General features: G+C 58.0%; 1 protein-coding gene across 1 annotated transcript in view; it reads right to left on the reverse strand.

Annotated features, from left to right (window-relative positions):
• Positions 1-15,441, reverse strand: part of RPS6KA2 (ribosomal protein S6 kinase A2) — a 166,493-nt gene extending 151,052 nt beyond the window's left edge. Inside the window, exons 1-2 of the mRNA XM_037061091.1 lie at positions 15,140-15,441; positions 11,401-11,460 (exon numbers count right to left, since the gene is read on the reverse strand). Of these exons, the coding sequence (XP_036916986.1) occupies positions 11,401-11,460; positions 15,140-15,202 (123 nt within the window). The 5' untranslated portion in view covers positions 15,203-15,441. The remainder of the gene's footprint in view (positions 1-11,400; positions 11,461-15,139) is intronic.
• Between the last annotated feature and the right edge of the window lie 200 nt (positions 15,442-15,641).

A 15,641-nucleotide genomic window follows, 5' to 3' on the forward strand; every position in this document is an offset into this window, starting at 1 on the left:
CAATGTTCATAGCAGCACAAATCAGGAAGCCACGTGCTGGAAACAGCCTAAGTGCCCTTCAGTCAATGAGTGGATCGAAAAACTGTGATATATTTACACAACAGAATACTGAGCAGCAGAAAGAGAGGAGCTCCTACCCTTCGTGACAGCATGGATGGAACTGGAACTCACACCGTGGGCAAGGGCTCAGTGAGCAAGCCGAACCCCGAAGAGCAGGGGCCAGGGCTGAAGAAAGCCAGGCGCCCACTCTTCCACACAGCTCACGAGAGCTGAGTCCAGGGCCTGGGGACGCAGGGACAGCCGTGCCCTCTAAACGGAGGCAACATGGCGCTCTTGCCCTTACAGGGCTCCGTGGGTGGAGAATGCATGCCTTCACCCGTGTGTGTGCGTGTGTGTGCGTGTGGCGAGGGGGGGAGACCCTGGGCCCCGGCAGGAAAATCACCCAGCAGGTCCCTTGACATAAAGGGGGCCCTGTTGTCCTGGCTTTCTCATCCACCATCTTGAGGAGAAAATGAAGGAAACGGTTAAATTAACCAGAAAGAATGAATCAAGACAAATACAACGATGAGTCGGTAAATAACACTTAGGATGTAAATAGACATTCTCCTTTGGCACGTTTGCCCAGTTGTGGGTGTTTTAAGTTTGAGGAAAACAGATGGACGTGTTATCAAGCGGCTGCAGTAACTAGAGCACAGAAAAGTTTTCCCTCGTTTTTCTCAGGTGACAAAATTGAAAACCTGTCATCGAAAAACTGATGTGTAGTTTGCTGACTGCTCTGAGTAGAAAAGCGATGATACTTGGTGACCGTGTCCCCAGCTTTGGGATGTTCACATGTTAAATTCTATGGTATACGATCAAACCGGAGAGGATGCATTGTCACCAAACAGACCAAAGACCCAAATATAAAACTTAAAAGTACAAAACCCTTAGGAGAAAACAAGGGAAAGCTTTATAACATCAGGTCTTTCAGTGATTTCTTGGGTATGACACCAAGCGAGTAGCAACAGAAAGCAAATAAATGGGACTTTACCAAAATGCAAGACTTCCGAGTCTCAGACAAAGGCTGCAGTCAGCGCCCAGAAGGAACTATTTGCAAATCATACACAAAATAAGAGGTGGGTATCCCGAATGAAGAGAGAATTCTTACAACTCAAAACAACCAGAATAACCCAATCGAAATTACTTTGCGTGAATCGGTCCACGGAGTCGAACGTTCGTGTGGAGGGAGGAGACAGGGAGAGCCAGCAAAGCGCTGAAGGACCAGAACGAACCTGGGGGAGGGGCGCCGGCCAGCTTTGGGGCTCCCAGTGAGGCCGCAGCCGTCAGGGCGGCGTGCTGACGAGCAGACAGGTCGCTGGAGCGGAACCGGGCCCAAGGCGGACCCACACACAGCCGGCCGATCTTTGACAAGGAGCAGGTCCACACACTGGAGCGAAGCTGCTCTTTTAGACAAATGGAGCTGGGACAGTGGGACATCTCGGACGATAACAGGGCGGAAGCCTAGGTAGCCTTGACACGGTGACAAGTGTTTGAATAGGACACCAAAGACCCCATCCAGAGAGAAGCAATGAATAAGCTAGACTTGGTTAAAAAGACGTTTTCTGGGTTCTGCGAAAGACACTGTCGGGAGAACTAGAAGACAAACGGCAGATAATATTCACAAAAGACACGTATCTGGTAAGGAACTGCCACCCAAAATACACAAAGACCAAAACTCAAAAATAAAAAACGAAGACCGATGAAAAGTGGGCAAAAGGCCTGAAGAGAGACACCACCGAAGAAGATGCACAGGCGGCGAGTAAGTGCCCGAAAGGGGACCAGCGCCGTGCGTCACAGGACAATACCGACTGAAACAGCAGGGAGCTGCCGACACGCACCGTCAGAACGGCCAGAATCCAGGCACGAACAGCACCTGGTGCCGGTGAGGACTCGGAGCAACGGGGACTGTCCCTCCTCGCTGGGGGCAGCGCAGCACGCGGCAGCCCTTTGGAAGACAGCCCAGTTTCTCACAGACCCACACACACTCTCATCCCACGACCCAGCATTTGTGCCCCTGGGCATTTACCTGAAGGAGATGCAAACCGACGTCCCCAGGGAACCCCGTGCCGATGTGCACAGCAGTTGTGTTCACAGTCGCCAAGACTCGGAAGCAGCCAGGGGCCCCTCAGTGGGGGTGGACGGGCACCCTGCGGTCCGTCCAGACGGAGGGGGCAGCGGGGGTTATGGAGCAACGGAAAGAAGAGGGCCATCGAGTCAGGAAGAGATGCGGAGGAGCCCGGCGTGCATGCGACTAAGAGGGGGGAGCCCGTCTGTGGTGGCTGCAGGGGCCTGACCCTGTGACACTCCGGACAAGGTGGAGCAGGACACAGTGAAGATGAGGGGTTCCAGGGGATGGTGGGCGCTGAGGTGTGGACGGTCAGCGTGCAGAGGACTGCAGGGCCATGGACGGGCTCTGTCTGGCACGACAGTGGTGGATGATGTCCCCGTGCATTTGTCCAAACGGCACCTAGAGGGAGCCCCCACGTGCACCGCGCACCTGGGGGACCAGGACGTGGCAGTGAGGGTCAGTGTGGCCAGTGCACCCCTCCGCCGGACGAGCCTGATGATGGGGGAGGCTGGGCGTGCGTGGGGCCGGGGCGTCTGGGAACCGTCTGCACTCTCTGCTGCATTTCACTGTGACCCCCAAACTGCCCTGAAAAACAAGATCTACCCAGAAGGGGAAATCTGCTTGCAGTGGGCGTTGCACTGGCCTCGACATCAGGGCGGAGAAGGAGCGTCTTCGTGCTGCGAGCCGTCTTGTGGGTGAACGTGGCGCGTCTCTTCAGCAGTCCCCGTCTCCTTTCATCTCTCACTGCAGCGTCGTGGTTCTCAGGACACAGACCTGTCCCATTTTGTTCGATTTATCCCTCGGTGTTGCAGCTGGGGATGCTTTTGCACACGGTTTTAACTTCAGTTTCCAATGCTCACAGCTAATGTACCGAAGCGCAGTCGGAGCAGGCGGCTTTACTTTCCTCACGGGAAGGCCGTGCTGGCTGCTGGCTGGGGTGTCGAGCCTGTGCCTGGCCCTGGTGGCCCCAGGTCTCAGCGGCCTTCCTCTTCCTCCCAAACCTCTAGCAAAGGCCACTGACAAGGACGCCTGCTAGAGGTTTGGGACACCGGCCCCTGGGCCCCACCCCCAGACTCTAAGTCTGTGCAGGAGCAGCCCTGCAGCTGTTTCCTCTCCGCCCACCTTGACAGGCTGCCCCTCCCACCCGATCCCACCGCAGGAGTGGTCAGTGACATCTCGACACCCCTCCAAGGGGCTGCTGTCCTTTAAGGCTCACAGCTGCCTGCGCTCTGCCGGGCTCAGGGCAAGTTAATACCTCGTGGATCGGCTGGCCTCAGCTGTTACAGTGGCCTCTGGGGTTTCTGCAGCCGAAGCAGAACCAGAACGCCAAAGGTTTTTGTTGTTTGCTTGCTTGCTTTTTTCCAATATTCTATCCAGTATTTTTCCTTCAGAATTAAACAGATCTTCCATGAGAGCGAGGACCATCAAGAAGCAGAATTTATGCTAATTCCCAGTCCGCCCAAGAGCTAGCTCCCTCCGGCTCTCAGGCACACAAAGCGTGACGCTGACTCTGCGAGCCGCAGGCTCCTGGGCAGAGGCTCTGGTCGCCGGGGGCAGGGGCTGAGCGCCCTGCTCTGTGACAGCCTCATGCAAGGGCCCTGGCTGGGCGGTTCGGTGGGTTGGAGAGTCGTCCCGGGCACCAAAAGGCTGCGGGTTCGATCCCTGGCTGGGGCATGTAGGAGAGGCAGCTGGTCGATTTCTCTCGCTGTCTTGCTCTCTAAAATCAATGAGCATGTCCTTGGGCGAGAGTCTGTTTTAAAGGCCTCATACGAGGAAGTCAGCAGCTAACACTGTTTGTTAAAATTAACAGCTAGAAATCAATGCCCTGTCCAACTGAGGTACAATTTAGCTAGAATTGATTTTTTTTAAGGAAGGAAAATAACGTGGAGAGAAGGGTGGGTAGCTTTTGACTTAAGAAGTAAAGTGCTTTTGACCTTCCTCGTTCCATGGTTTGGGGAAGGCAGAGTGAAGCGTCCAATGTCAAAAATAATGGCATTTGCTTATATAGAAAATGGTTTTTTCAGGGGGTGGAAAGGGGAGGAGGCGGGGAGCATGGGGCGGGGGGCGGGCAGGGTTGGGAATATAAGACAGAAACCTGTACTTGAACAAGAATTAAATAAAAATTATATTAAAAAAAAGAAAATGGTTTTTTCAGAGGCATATTGAAATATTCAGAGGTGAAACGTGTGATGTATATAAAATCCACAAAAATGTTACCATGTTTAAAATCCTCCACTTGGCCCAGAACTAAATTTTACAGTTGCTCTCTTCACATCAAGGCACCACTGATGGAGAGCAGGCAGACAGCTAGCGGAGGGGCAGTTGGGGGTGGAGGGACTGAGCAGAAAGGACGAGGACTCAGGGACGAGGACCACGGTGTGGGGACTGCAGGGGGGTGCGGCATGAGGGGGCAACATGGCCACGGAGACACGACAATAAAGATTTTTTTTAAAAGATCCAGTGTTTTGTTGTTACACCTCCTGTGGCTGGAACACACGGCCGTCCCCCCATCTCCCGTTCGGTCTTGTGACGAGACCAGAGCCCCTAGTCCCACGGATGGCACCGCTGTCATCACAAGGGACGTCTCCGGAAGGAGCAGGGGGTGAGAGTTGGAGAGCGGGCCCGGGGGAAGGGGTCAGAGCGGCGCTGGTGCCAAGTGGGGCCCTGGGCCAAGACCTCGGGCGCCTCTAGAGTCTGGGCAGAGCAAGCAAATGAATTCTGGAAACGGGAAGAATCCCAGCCGCACTCAGAGCAGCGAGGCACTAAAGCCACGAGGTCTAGGGCCACCGGTCACAGCGGGGATGAGAGTCCAACACGGCACCTGCCGGGTCACCTGACGGCTGGGTCAGCGTCCCTCCTGTCTCCTTACTCACTCAGTTACTCTGTGTTCGGAGTGACTCTGTGCTGGGTCCTGTGAACTCATCCCTTTGTCCCTGGCACTGCAGCCATCGCTTCCCTGCTTGACGGACACCCTGGTGCCAGGGACAGGTGTCACACCTCACCACGTCCTCTAAGCTGCTTTGTCAGGACAGGCGCCGGAGGAGAGTTTGTGCATGAACGTCCGGTAGCCAGTGGACAGGGAAGGGCACGAAGACGAAGCCAGGGGGCGGGGACTCGCACCACATCCGAGAGCTCGGTCACCTCGTACTCGACATTATTTTCTAAATGCAAAACCAAGTCGACCTACTTCTCGTCTCCTAATGGGAGCTTCTGAGCCCCACGGGTCCCACTGTGGGAGCAGAGGCCACCCCAGGTGTGTTACAGGGGCCCTGCGGGCGGGGGCGGATGGCAGAGGCAGCAGGAGGGAGAGGAGACAGGAAGGGCCAGAGGATCGCTGCGCTTCTGGAAGTGGGGAGACCCCGGAGGCAGACCCCCCCACCGAGCTTCGGAAAGACCAGGGCAGGGGCCGGCCTGCCTGCTCACCTCTGCTCCCCAAACTGCAAGAGACACGCGTGCGCTGTTGAAAATAGTAACGATTAAAAAAGAACTAACATCTATCTCCTGATAGGTAATGAGTTGAACCGCTGCATAAAGTTAGTGTTACCATATATATACACAACAAAATATTTGTGACCCAGCAATACACACAAAGTATATGATATACATATATGTATGTGTGTTTATGTGTGCGTGTATGTGTGTGTGTGTGTGTATATATATATACACATATATATATATATATATATATATATATAGAGAGAGAGAGAGAGAGAGAGAGAGAGAGAGAGAGAGAGAGAGAGAGAGATTCTCATGGCTGCGGAAAGGGGTGTGGAATGGAATCGGGCGACATCCTTGCCCAAGCTCACTGCTTCACTTCCGGAACAGTCTTCTCTGGCACCGAGGGTCATGCCCTTGTTCTGAGGGCTCCCGGCTGCTGGGGCTCAACATGGGATCTGAGTGTTGCCCTGGGAAGGAAGCGGCTAAGACCTCTGGGGCTTCCAGGCCCAGCTTTGAGGACCGGGCTCTGTGCCAGAGCCCACAGCCCCAGGGGCAGGATGGCCCCTCCTCCCCTTCCCCACAGGCTGACATGGCCAAATGGCCTTGGAGTCCATTTCCAAACACGCTGTGAACGGCCCACAGGGAAACGTCCCATCAGCAGCATGGGACACATGGCCCAGTGCTGGTTGACACTTATCGTGACCTTGAGGCTGGTAATAAATACGCCCCCAGCCGCTCTCGGAGCCTCAGCCTCAGCCTTGCTGACCACGCGGTTGGAGAAGCAAGCTGCAAGCCCCGCCCACCCCTGCCCCGCCCCACAGTGTCTGGGACCCCACACCTCTCGCAGAGAGCTCACACACTTCCTTCCCCATCTCCCCAACTTCACTCTGTCCCTGAACGCAATCTTCTGAACACCCCGCCAGGGTGTCAGCGTTCAAACACACCAGTGGGCTTTCACCCGCCTCCTGCCTATGCCGCCCAGAAAACCCAGAGTGAACCCCGAAGGCCTGGCTGGCCCCCACACCCCCCGCCAGGCCCCGTCTGCACCGTGCATGACTCCGGCCAGCTCTGGAGGCAGAGGCCTCAGTGCATCTGCAGCTCTCAAGCCAGGTCTGTCCCGGCCAACACACTGGCCCGTGTGCACTGGCCCGGCTTCCCCCAGACTCGCTGGTCAGCCCCTTCCCACTGGGCATGTCCCCTCTACACCTGCCAGCTGACAGAGGAAGCCTCTCCCTGACCGCCACTCCACTAGAGTGACCCCACCCACGTCACACCCCGTTCCCCACTTTCTCTCTCCACAGCGCCCCTCCCTGTGTGCCATGGCCCTAATTAGGGAGTGGTGTTGGCGAGAACATGAACGTGCAGGTCCCTGCAGCAGGGACTCTGTCCGTCTCGGCTGTCCCTGTTCCCGAGCCCCCTCAGCCCGACACTGGGTCGGGCACGCGGCAACCACTCAGCTGACATTCGTGGAAAGAATTAAGGCAGAGAAGGGGGGCCTCGGGAGGAAGGCGGAGGGAAGGGACCCCTGGTGGAGCCGCAGGCCCACAGCCACTTGCCACGCCTGCCTGGGAAGGAGACCGCATTCTTCCACCAAGGACACGCCGTCTCGCATTTGTCCTGTGGCTTTGGAAATAGGCGCTTGTGTGTTTGAGTTCTCAGTCCTTGATTTCTGGAGTGTCAGGGGTGTGTCTCGCTCCTGTTTCTGTAATGTGTGAAAGCCGCTCGGTAAAGGTTTCCACACGATTTCTTCAAAGAGGTGGGCCTTCCCTGTGCTCCTCTATGTGTGACTGACGTGCCATTTGCTCTGCGGGTGGCAGGGGAGTGTGGACTCAGGGCCCGAGTGGCCCTTGGCCCCAGGCTGGCTCCCGTGGAGAAGCGGAGGGAGCCGCAGCCCACACACGCACCGGCGCTCACTCAGTGTGCACTTGGCACTGCCGGTGTTTGCTACAACATCCTGGAAAAAATGTGTTTTGATGATTCCCTAGAGATTTTCATGACTCACACAAATTGCAAAGTCGATGCTTCCACACCCAGCTCCCAGCTGCATCTGTGGTGTGAGATTTTATTTCACTTTTATTACTTCAAAATACGAGGGCAAAATAGTAAGCGCCACAGTTTTCTCTCTGGGCCCCTTGCACCTTCCCACACCCGAACGGCATCACGACGGAGGAAAACCCATTTAACTGACACGTACAGGACCTCTCTGCCCACAACTATTCAAATTATCCACTTGAGGCTAATAAAAATCTCCGATTTGACAAAAGGAACTTTTATAATTCGTGTGAGTCGATGATATATTCCGCCCACAGCTGAGAGAGGAAAAAGAAAAAGCTGGGGGAAGGTAATTTTCAAAAGCATCTCCAACGAAAGCTCCTCTGGAATTTTTTGTGCCTGTATCTTCCCTAATATAGAGAAAGGAGAGAGAGTCTGGGGAAGGAGCGAGGACCCCGAGTGGTGCAAGGGGGCCGCCGAGCCCTGCTCCACCCCCCGGAAATGCCAGCCATGCTGCTGCTGGGGTCTGCAGTGTGAGCACAGAGGAGGGGCCAGGCCGACTGTCCGGGGTGCGGCGGTCCTTGTCACGTTGCTGTGCTCCCAGAGGAGGTCACCAGCTATCACACTGGACCCCCGCCCTGATCCCATCAGCCAGGCCCGTTGGGGAGGATCGGCGCGTCAGGGGAAGATGTCAGAAGGGAAGGCTTTGGTCCACGGTCTCTCGTGGGCTCCCCGCTACGCTCAACAAAGCGTCCCATCTTTGCTGCCTCGGTTTCACCCCCTGAAGCCCAGTGGGAAAGAAGGTGCCCCTCCCACCCCCAGGCTCAGGAATGACGGGGTGGGAATTGGTGCTGCTGGAAAAGCCGGGTCCCACTGCCTCAGGTCCCTGGGTCTCCTCCGCAGCACGTGTACCATCAATGGTTCCCGCAGGCGCCCAGCCAGGACCCTCCGAGGCACCCAGATGTGACCTTTGGGGTCAACAACCCCCTGCTGTGCATCCCGGCACCGGGCACACAGCTCCCATTGGGCATTTTGTTCTGTGACTAGCGAGGTGGTGTCAGCATGGGAGGTTCTGCATCCCAGAACCTCATTCCACATCCCAGGCTGTGACAGCCACCAGTGTCTCCCGGGAGAACCCCTGCTTTCCAGAGGAAACCACCCATGATGTCACTACTGGCAGGAAACTGCACCCCCTCCCCCTGTGGCCAGGGCACCCACGCAGGCCCCGGGGGCCACTAGCTCATGCACGCATGGGAGGCGGTGCATAGTGAGATGTGAACAATAAGAAATACGAGTGTGAACAGTGCCCTAGTCCAGGCGATGCGGGCGACGCAGGCCCTGGAGACCTGGCGGACCAGGGAGCAGGGCTCGGGGACTGTCCCGTCAGACTGCTGTCGGCACCGTCAACCGCCCCTGTACGGGAACTGCACTGCTCCCACAGCTTCATTAGTTCGGAGAATTTGCTGTTCTTCCTGTCTCGTTCCTCTTCAAACCAGCATGGATCGTTTTCCTTTCCTTTGTTAAAGGAATGAGGAAACCATCTGTCCAGATCCCGGGTGGGATGGGGAAGAGAGAACACGTTGGAATTCACAGGTGACCTGTCCTGGACGACACCCTCCCACGCCCCGGTACCATGCCGTGAGTCCGAAGCACTCCGGTAACACCCTCGAGCTGTTCTCCTCTTCCTGCATGAGGGGCTTCATGTTCCCCCACCTCTGCTCTCCCCGAGGGGTCCAGCCTTCGCCACAGAAAAGCCAGGACGCAGTCACGGACGGAGGACCCAGCAGCTCAGGAGTCACAGAGCGTCTGCCCCAAGGACCGGCCCACCAGTTGGCCCCCGAGAAGACGCCGGGTGCCGGGCAGCAGGTGTCGGTGGGATCGAGGGACGGCAGGGAGAGCCCACGGGGCTGCTTCCATCCGCGCTCACACACCGCTGCTTTCCAGGCGCTTCGCCCACAAACGCAGGGACGGTGCGTCCGCAGAATTCCCCTGGAATCGGCATGGAACTCTCTTCCTTCCTTTACTCAGACCGGAGGGGATCTAGACTGTCTGCCATGCAGATTCGGTGACACGGAGACACCAGCAAGTAGGAATGACTCCCTCTGGCCACTTCCCTTTCAAAGACACCTTGGAAGGGGTGAGTGGACTTTGCTGCATTCCTGCAACAAATGAGCATCTACATCCCCGTCAGAAACGTTGAGTGTGAGGCCTGGCCAGTGTGGCTTACTTGGTGGGAGTGTCATCTCGTAGACCAAGGGGTCACAGGTTCGATTCCCAGTCAGGGCAGGTGCCTGGGTGTCGGGTTGGGTCCCCGGTTGGGGGGTGTGCAGAGGCAACCAAGCAGTGTGTTCTCCTGTGCATTGATGTTTCTCTCCCTCTCCTCTCCCTTCTCCCCTCTCTCTGAGAGCGAATGAGCACGTCTTTGTGTGAGAATTTTTTTTAATGTTAAGACAACTCAAGAGCAGGTGGTCTGAGGAAGTGAAGGCTCTTATGGGGGAAAGATGCTGGGTGTGCAGGCCCCTGTGGGCACACCATCCCACAGTCGCGCTGCCGTCCTCATCGGCGGGCCCCTGACCTGCACAGTCCACATGTCTGTCTTGGCTAAGAGCCGCACAGCCTGCCTCCTGAGGCTAATTGCTAAACTACCCCATTAATCTGCCTGCAAGAAACACACCAAAGGTTTCCTGGAAACCAGAGTCCCCATGAATGCTGCGCAAAGTGTCACTAAAAGTGACAGACTGTGCTCAGCTCCTCAGTGACCCTGGGCAGTGGCCCTCCTTCATCACCCCCCTCAGGAATAGAGTGAAAGGTGATTTTCCAGGAAAGTCACAGGCTCAGATGCCTAGCTACCCCTTCGCCTCTGTGGAATTGGCAAAAGCCCCCCACCTCTGTGGGGCTCCCCTCTGCCCCCAGAGGTGCCCGGGGCAAGGGCTGATGTTTCATTCAGGAACGCAGGAAGGCCACTGCGAGCTGGGAACTGAGCCAGCCCCCTCCACACGCCCAGGGCCGCTGGCCAAGGGCGACACAGCTTTGTGCCGTTCTGCTTTATTTAGCCGACATCTGACACCATGTGATCACCAGATCCAGCGGCTCGGAGCTGCCAACGGGGCGCCGGTGTGCATGCACTTAGTCAGAAGCGAAGGGCCCGCTCTGGCCTCCAAAGAGTCGGTTCTGCACGCCGGGCAGCAACCCCCGCCTCCCGGCCCACGCTACCTGACCCGTTTTTAAAAGTCAAACAGGCTCGCAAATCTTACAACTGCGTAGTTCCAAGTGGTGCCCGGCTGTGCCTTCGAGAGAATTCATACAAGCGGCAGGAGCCCGGCCTCTGAGGGAGGGCCCTTCACTGGTGCGTCCCCGGGTGGGTTCAGCCCTTTCACACCAGTGCTCCAGAAGAAAGTGCTGTGACCACACCTGCCCTGTGACACAGTCCTGTCCCCTCCCTCAGTGATGTCCCGACTGCCCCCGCGTGATGTGAACAGAGAGGCAGCAACAGCCACCGCTCTCTCTTTCCCATGTCTGTCCACCTCGGGCTGTCACCGTCCCAGCAACATCCATTTCCTGCCTCCGCTCACGGTCCTCACCCCGTCTCCAGGCGCCCTGACAGGCTGCGTCCCTGTGGGAGCCCACCCTCCTCCAGACAGGCTAAGGGGCTCCTTCCCTAACTCCCAGGAGGTGAGTGATTTACCCCACCTGTGCCCTGGGGATTCTGCACACCTGTCTTTATGGAGAACACGCCGCTTCCCCCTCAAAAAGCCCACATGTGCCAGAACAACTACTCGGGAGCTATCAACTTCAAACATCCACTCCCCGCTCCCTCGACGCCCTCCCCAAGTGAGCAGACGAGATAAAACGTGTACAGTTACCTGGTGTGCGGTTTCCTCTGCGCTGGGCACCGAGTCCAGGGTCTGGTCTTCCTCGGTGGTCTGGGGACAGAGAGGGATGTTAGACAGAGCAGCAGGACGGCGTTCTCGCAGACGGCACCACGCAAGTCGTCGACGCGAGGGGCTACCCAGACACCCCACGTGAGCGCAGAGGAACATGGGGCTGGCTTTGAGGTCCCCTCCCCCACCCCAATTCACTGGCACCTACACGAAGCTTCCTGCCAGAGATGCGTCCTCCGTACGACAAGCAGCAGCTAAGGCAGCGAGGTTTTGTGACCACGATTACAAGTGACAAAGTCACCCAAGTGTGTGTTGCTGACAGGGAAAAGCCAGAGGACTCGGGTGGAGGCAGGGTTGCCGTGGGCCAGAGGATGGAGACAGAGAGGTGACTGCGAAGGTTCTTCGCAGGGCCCACCTGCTGAGCTCCGAGAAGGAATAAATCTGAGAGCGCCAGGTCCTGGCTCACAGAGGCAGACTGCCTGGAGACGCTGAGATCTCACTCGGCTGCAGTGTCCGGGCCTCTGTCTGCTGGCTGCTTCGTGGCCCCAGGCAGATCACTGGCCCCGGGCCTCCGTTTCCCCACACAGGAAGTGAGGAGGGACCTGTGGCCTGGAGGGGACTCAGTGACATAAGCCCCACACAGCAGCACTCAGCTTGGGCCACCAAAGGGCACACTCAGCGGCTGTCACTGTGTCATGCTGCATCTTCTCGCCCAGGAGTCGTAAGCTGCCTGTCACGATGTCAGCTAGGAAAGGAGACTTCTGGGACCACGTTCAGCCCGCAGGGCTTAAAAACAGGGCCTTCCTTTCTCTGATGCCCGACAACGTTCCCGGGAGACAAGCCGGGCTCCGTCCTCTGAAGGAGCACCCGTCACACCGGCCATCAGACCTTTCGGGCTGGCTCAGCACTCCCCTCCAGCAGTATTTCTCCCAGGCCTGCCCTTGCCTTGGGGACCCCGCTCAGGAGACGTGCGTTCAACTCAGCAAAGCTCAGCTCACACAGCTGCCTTGCCAGGCCTGAGTCCTCGGGGACTTTGTGGCAGTCCCAGTTTTAATTAGTATGGGTTTCTTTGTCAACACACCTCATTAGTGGGCCAAATATGACACCCAGAGCAATTTATAAAACCACAAATACTTTCCCTAGACGGTGAGATGAACTTCCCCTGGTCTGGGGGCTGATTTTCATAAAAAACAACAAACAATATTTTTTTCGGACAGTGAGCCTCCCGCCCGACTTAGTTCAAGTCCCTCAGAGGACGGACGAGAAAGCCAGCCCTCGGGGAGCAGCTCAGAAAGGCGGTCACACGGCGCCAGAGTCCAGGGCGGAGGCGGCCATCGCCGAGCAGCATGTGTGAGAAGCACCCTCGTGAGTGCCCCACAGACGTCCTCGCGTGTGAGTGGCTTCGCAGTCGTCCAACACGAAGCACAGGCAGCCCCGGAAAGTGAAGTCAGCCTCTGAGTCCCGGAACTGACGGGTGTCACGCCCGTCTGGAGTTGGAAGGGTCCGCACACCCCGATGGGGCACAGGATCTCTAGTCCAGGCCGAGGCTCCCAGGGGAAAGAGCCCCGGTTTGCGGGGATCCAGGTACACGGGTGTGGGCCACTCTGCCTGGCAGACCCGCCGAGCAAGGCCCTGCTCTCTGCTCCACAGGCAGCCTGGTGACCGCCCCTTGTTTGTGGCTGCACGTCCCTCGGCCTCAGACCCGGTCACCACGGCCCTCGGAGTGGGGTGGCGGGCTGCACAGTGGCCAGCAGCCCTGCTCCGACTCCCCTTCATGGGACGCTCCCCTCGGGGCCGTGGCGTGCTTTGAAATGCGTATACTCATTGTGCGTCCACAGTCGGTCAATCTGCAGAACATGTAAAACAAGCTGCTCCCAGAGCTCTGCTCAGGGGTAGAAATGTCCAGCCGAGTGCCAGGACAAAGGTTCTGAGCCTCCTTCCCTGCTCATCCCTGCTCTCTTCGGGCTCAGCCGAGGCCAGACCCTCCCCACAGGCGGGCCTCCTTCCCAGGGCCCTGACCCTGGACACACAGGGCTCGGTGGCCAGGAGGGCTTCGGCAAGCCCTAGGACAGAAGAGACTTCCAGCCCATCATTAATTCCATTAAAAAATAAGCATGAGTCGGCCACCCCCGTGAGTGACAGGCTCTTTCTAAGGCACTGGCTTCAAGGCCAAGGCTACCACAGCGTCGCATAGGAGCAGAACAACAGACAGCAAGGAGGAGCCTCGAGCTCCGGCTCCAGCCTGCAGTGTCTCTCAGGCGGCACTGCGGCGGCCGCTCCAGCAAAACCCGGCCCGGGCACCCCCGGTGCGGACCAGCCTCGGAGGCTGAGCGTGCCGGCTCATCCATCGCAAACTTGCTCATCAGCGAGCAAGTCTGCCTGGCGTCCCGGCCCGCAGAATGTAACATGGGCAGCACATTCTCTTCTAAAACAGAATCTCTCCTTCAGTTCACAGTGATGTCACGTGGCTGCAGAGCACATACTATAGAAATAAGTAACATTTAAAACAGGAAGAACTGGATGTGCGGCGCTGAGTGTGGGGAACCAGGTGGACGGGAAAGCTGGGGCTTCCTGGCGCTTGGGTGAGTTGTGGAAACGGTCTGTTCTCGAGCCTGGTCGGAGCCGCGGTGAGCAAGCCCGCGTCTGTCTACTAATCCCGTACGTGCCGGTTTGCGGGGGAGCCTCGTCTTCCAGGAAACGCGCGTGCCGGCCATCTGTAATTCCAGCCACACAGGCCGAATTCCGGGGAGGAGCACTCCACGTCCCCGGGGAAAGCACGCCGCTGCACCACTCCGGGCGGCTCCTGTGCCCGCCGGCGCACCCAGCCGGCCCACCCTGCTCGCTCACTGGGGAGGGCGGTGAGCGCCGTCCCCCCCCCTCCCCCTGACCACCCCCCTTTGCGGAACACGGACCTGGTGGGACTCCTCTCCAAGCGAGCCCCATTTGTTTGGCAGCTGCTTTCATCCTTCCCAGTAGCAAATGGAGTTTCATTTGCCCACTTGTTGAGGGCGCATCCCATGGAGGGAGGGGGACTGGGATGCGGGGGGGCCTCCGAGACACAGGCATGAGGGAGAACCTGGAGCTCGGTCTCCATGCATGTGNACACAGGCCGAATTCCGGGGAGGAGCGCTCCACGTCCCCGGGGAAAGCACGCCGCTGCACCACTCCGGGCGGCTCCTGTGCCCGCCGGCGCACCCAGCCGGCCCCCCCTGCTCGCTCACTGGGGAGGGCGGTGAGTGCCGTCCCCCCCCTCCTCCCCCTGACCACCCCCCTTTGCGGAACACGGACCTGGTGGGACTCCTCTCCAAGCGAGCCCCATTTGTTTGGCAGCTGCTTTCATCTTCGCAGTAGCAAATGGAGTTTCATTTGCCCACTTGTTGAGGGCGCATCCCATGGAGGGAGGGGGACTGGGATGCGGGGGGGCCTCCGAGACACAGGCATGAGGGAGAACCTGGAGCTCGGTCTCCATGCATGTGCGGGAGTATATTTACACCACACCCCCCGCCGCCTGTGTGTTCACACGTGTGTGATGTTTACCTGTATGTCTGCACGCCCATGTTGTGTAACACGACGTGCACCTCTCTGCCCCTCCAATACCCAAGCCTCTGCCACACGGCCGTCACCCTGCGACCCTGAACTCGCCGTGGTAAACACACACCACATCCGCGGGGGGTGAGGGTCCCGGGATCTGGGGAAAGGTCTTTCCTCTCCCCCCACTCACCTCTACTTCCATGGGCTCCACCTCTATCTTCTTCCATGGCTCCAGCAGCTGGGCAATCGGCATTTTCCAAAACTTTCCCTCTGGTCACGTCCGGACAGTGAGGAAGGAAGTGGAGGCGCCAGGCGGCCCCCAGCTGGCTGGCTGGCCGGCTCTCAGAGCCTGGGAGCAGAGGGCAGACCCCGCGGGCCGAGGGTCCAGAGCAGCAGGAGCCCAGGGGTCCTCAATATGGCTGCAGAGCCCAGCGCGTCCTCTCCCCGCCAGCCCGGGGCTGCTGCTTCCCACTCACTCGCTGGCTCGCTCTCTTGCTGAGGCTGCAGGAGGAGGAGGAGGAACCGCCGCTCAAGTGTCTGGGCTGCGACTCTGGCAGAGAGCAGCCCGACTGACTGGCAGCATCAGACCAGGTTCCCAGCCTCCCTCCCCTCCCCCCACTATTTTACCTTAATGGGCTGTAAATGGTGGGTGAAAGTTGGGTCTGAGGATGCTGCTGCCATAGAAACTGCAT

Source organism: Sturnira hondurensis, unplaced genomic scaffold, assembly GCF_014824575.4.
Source record: "Sturnira hondurensis isolate 20B ecotype Veracruz unplaced genomic scaffold, ASM1482457v3 Scaffold0000167, whole genome shotgun sequence".
NCBI classification, from domain to species: domain Eukaryota; kingdom Metazoa; phylum Chordata; class Mammalia; order Chiroptera; family Phyllostomidae; genus Sturnira; species Sturnira hondurensis.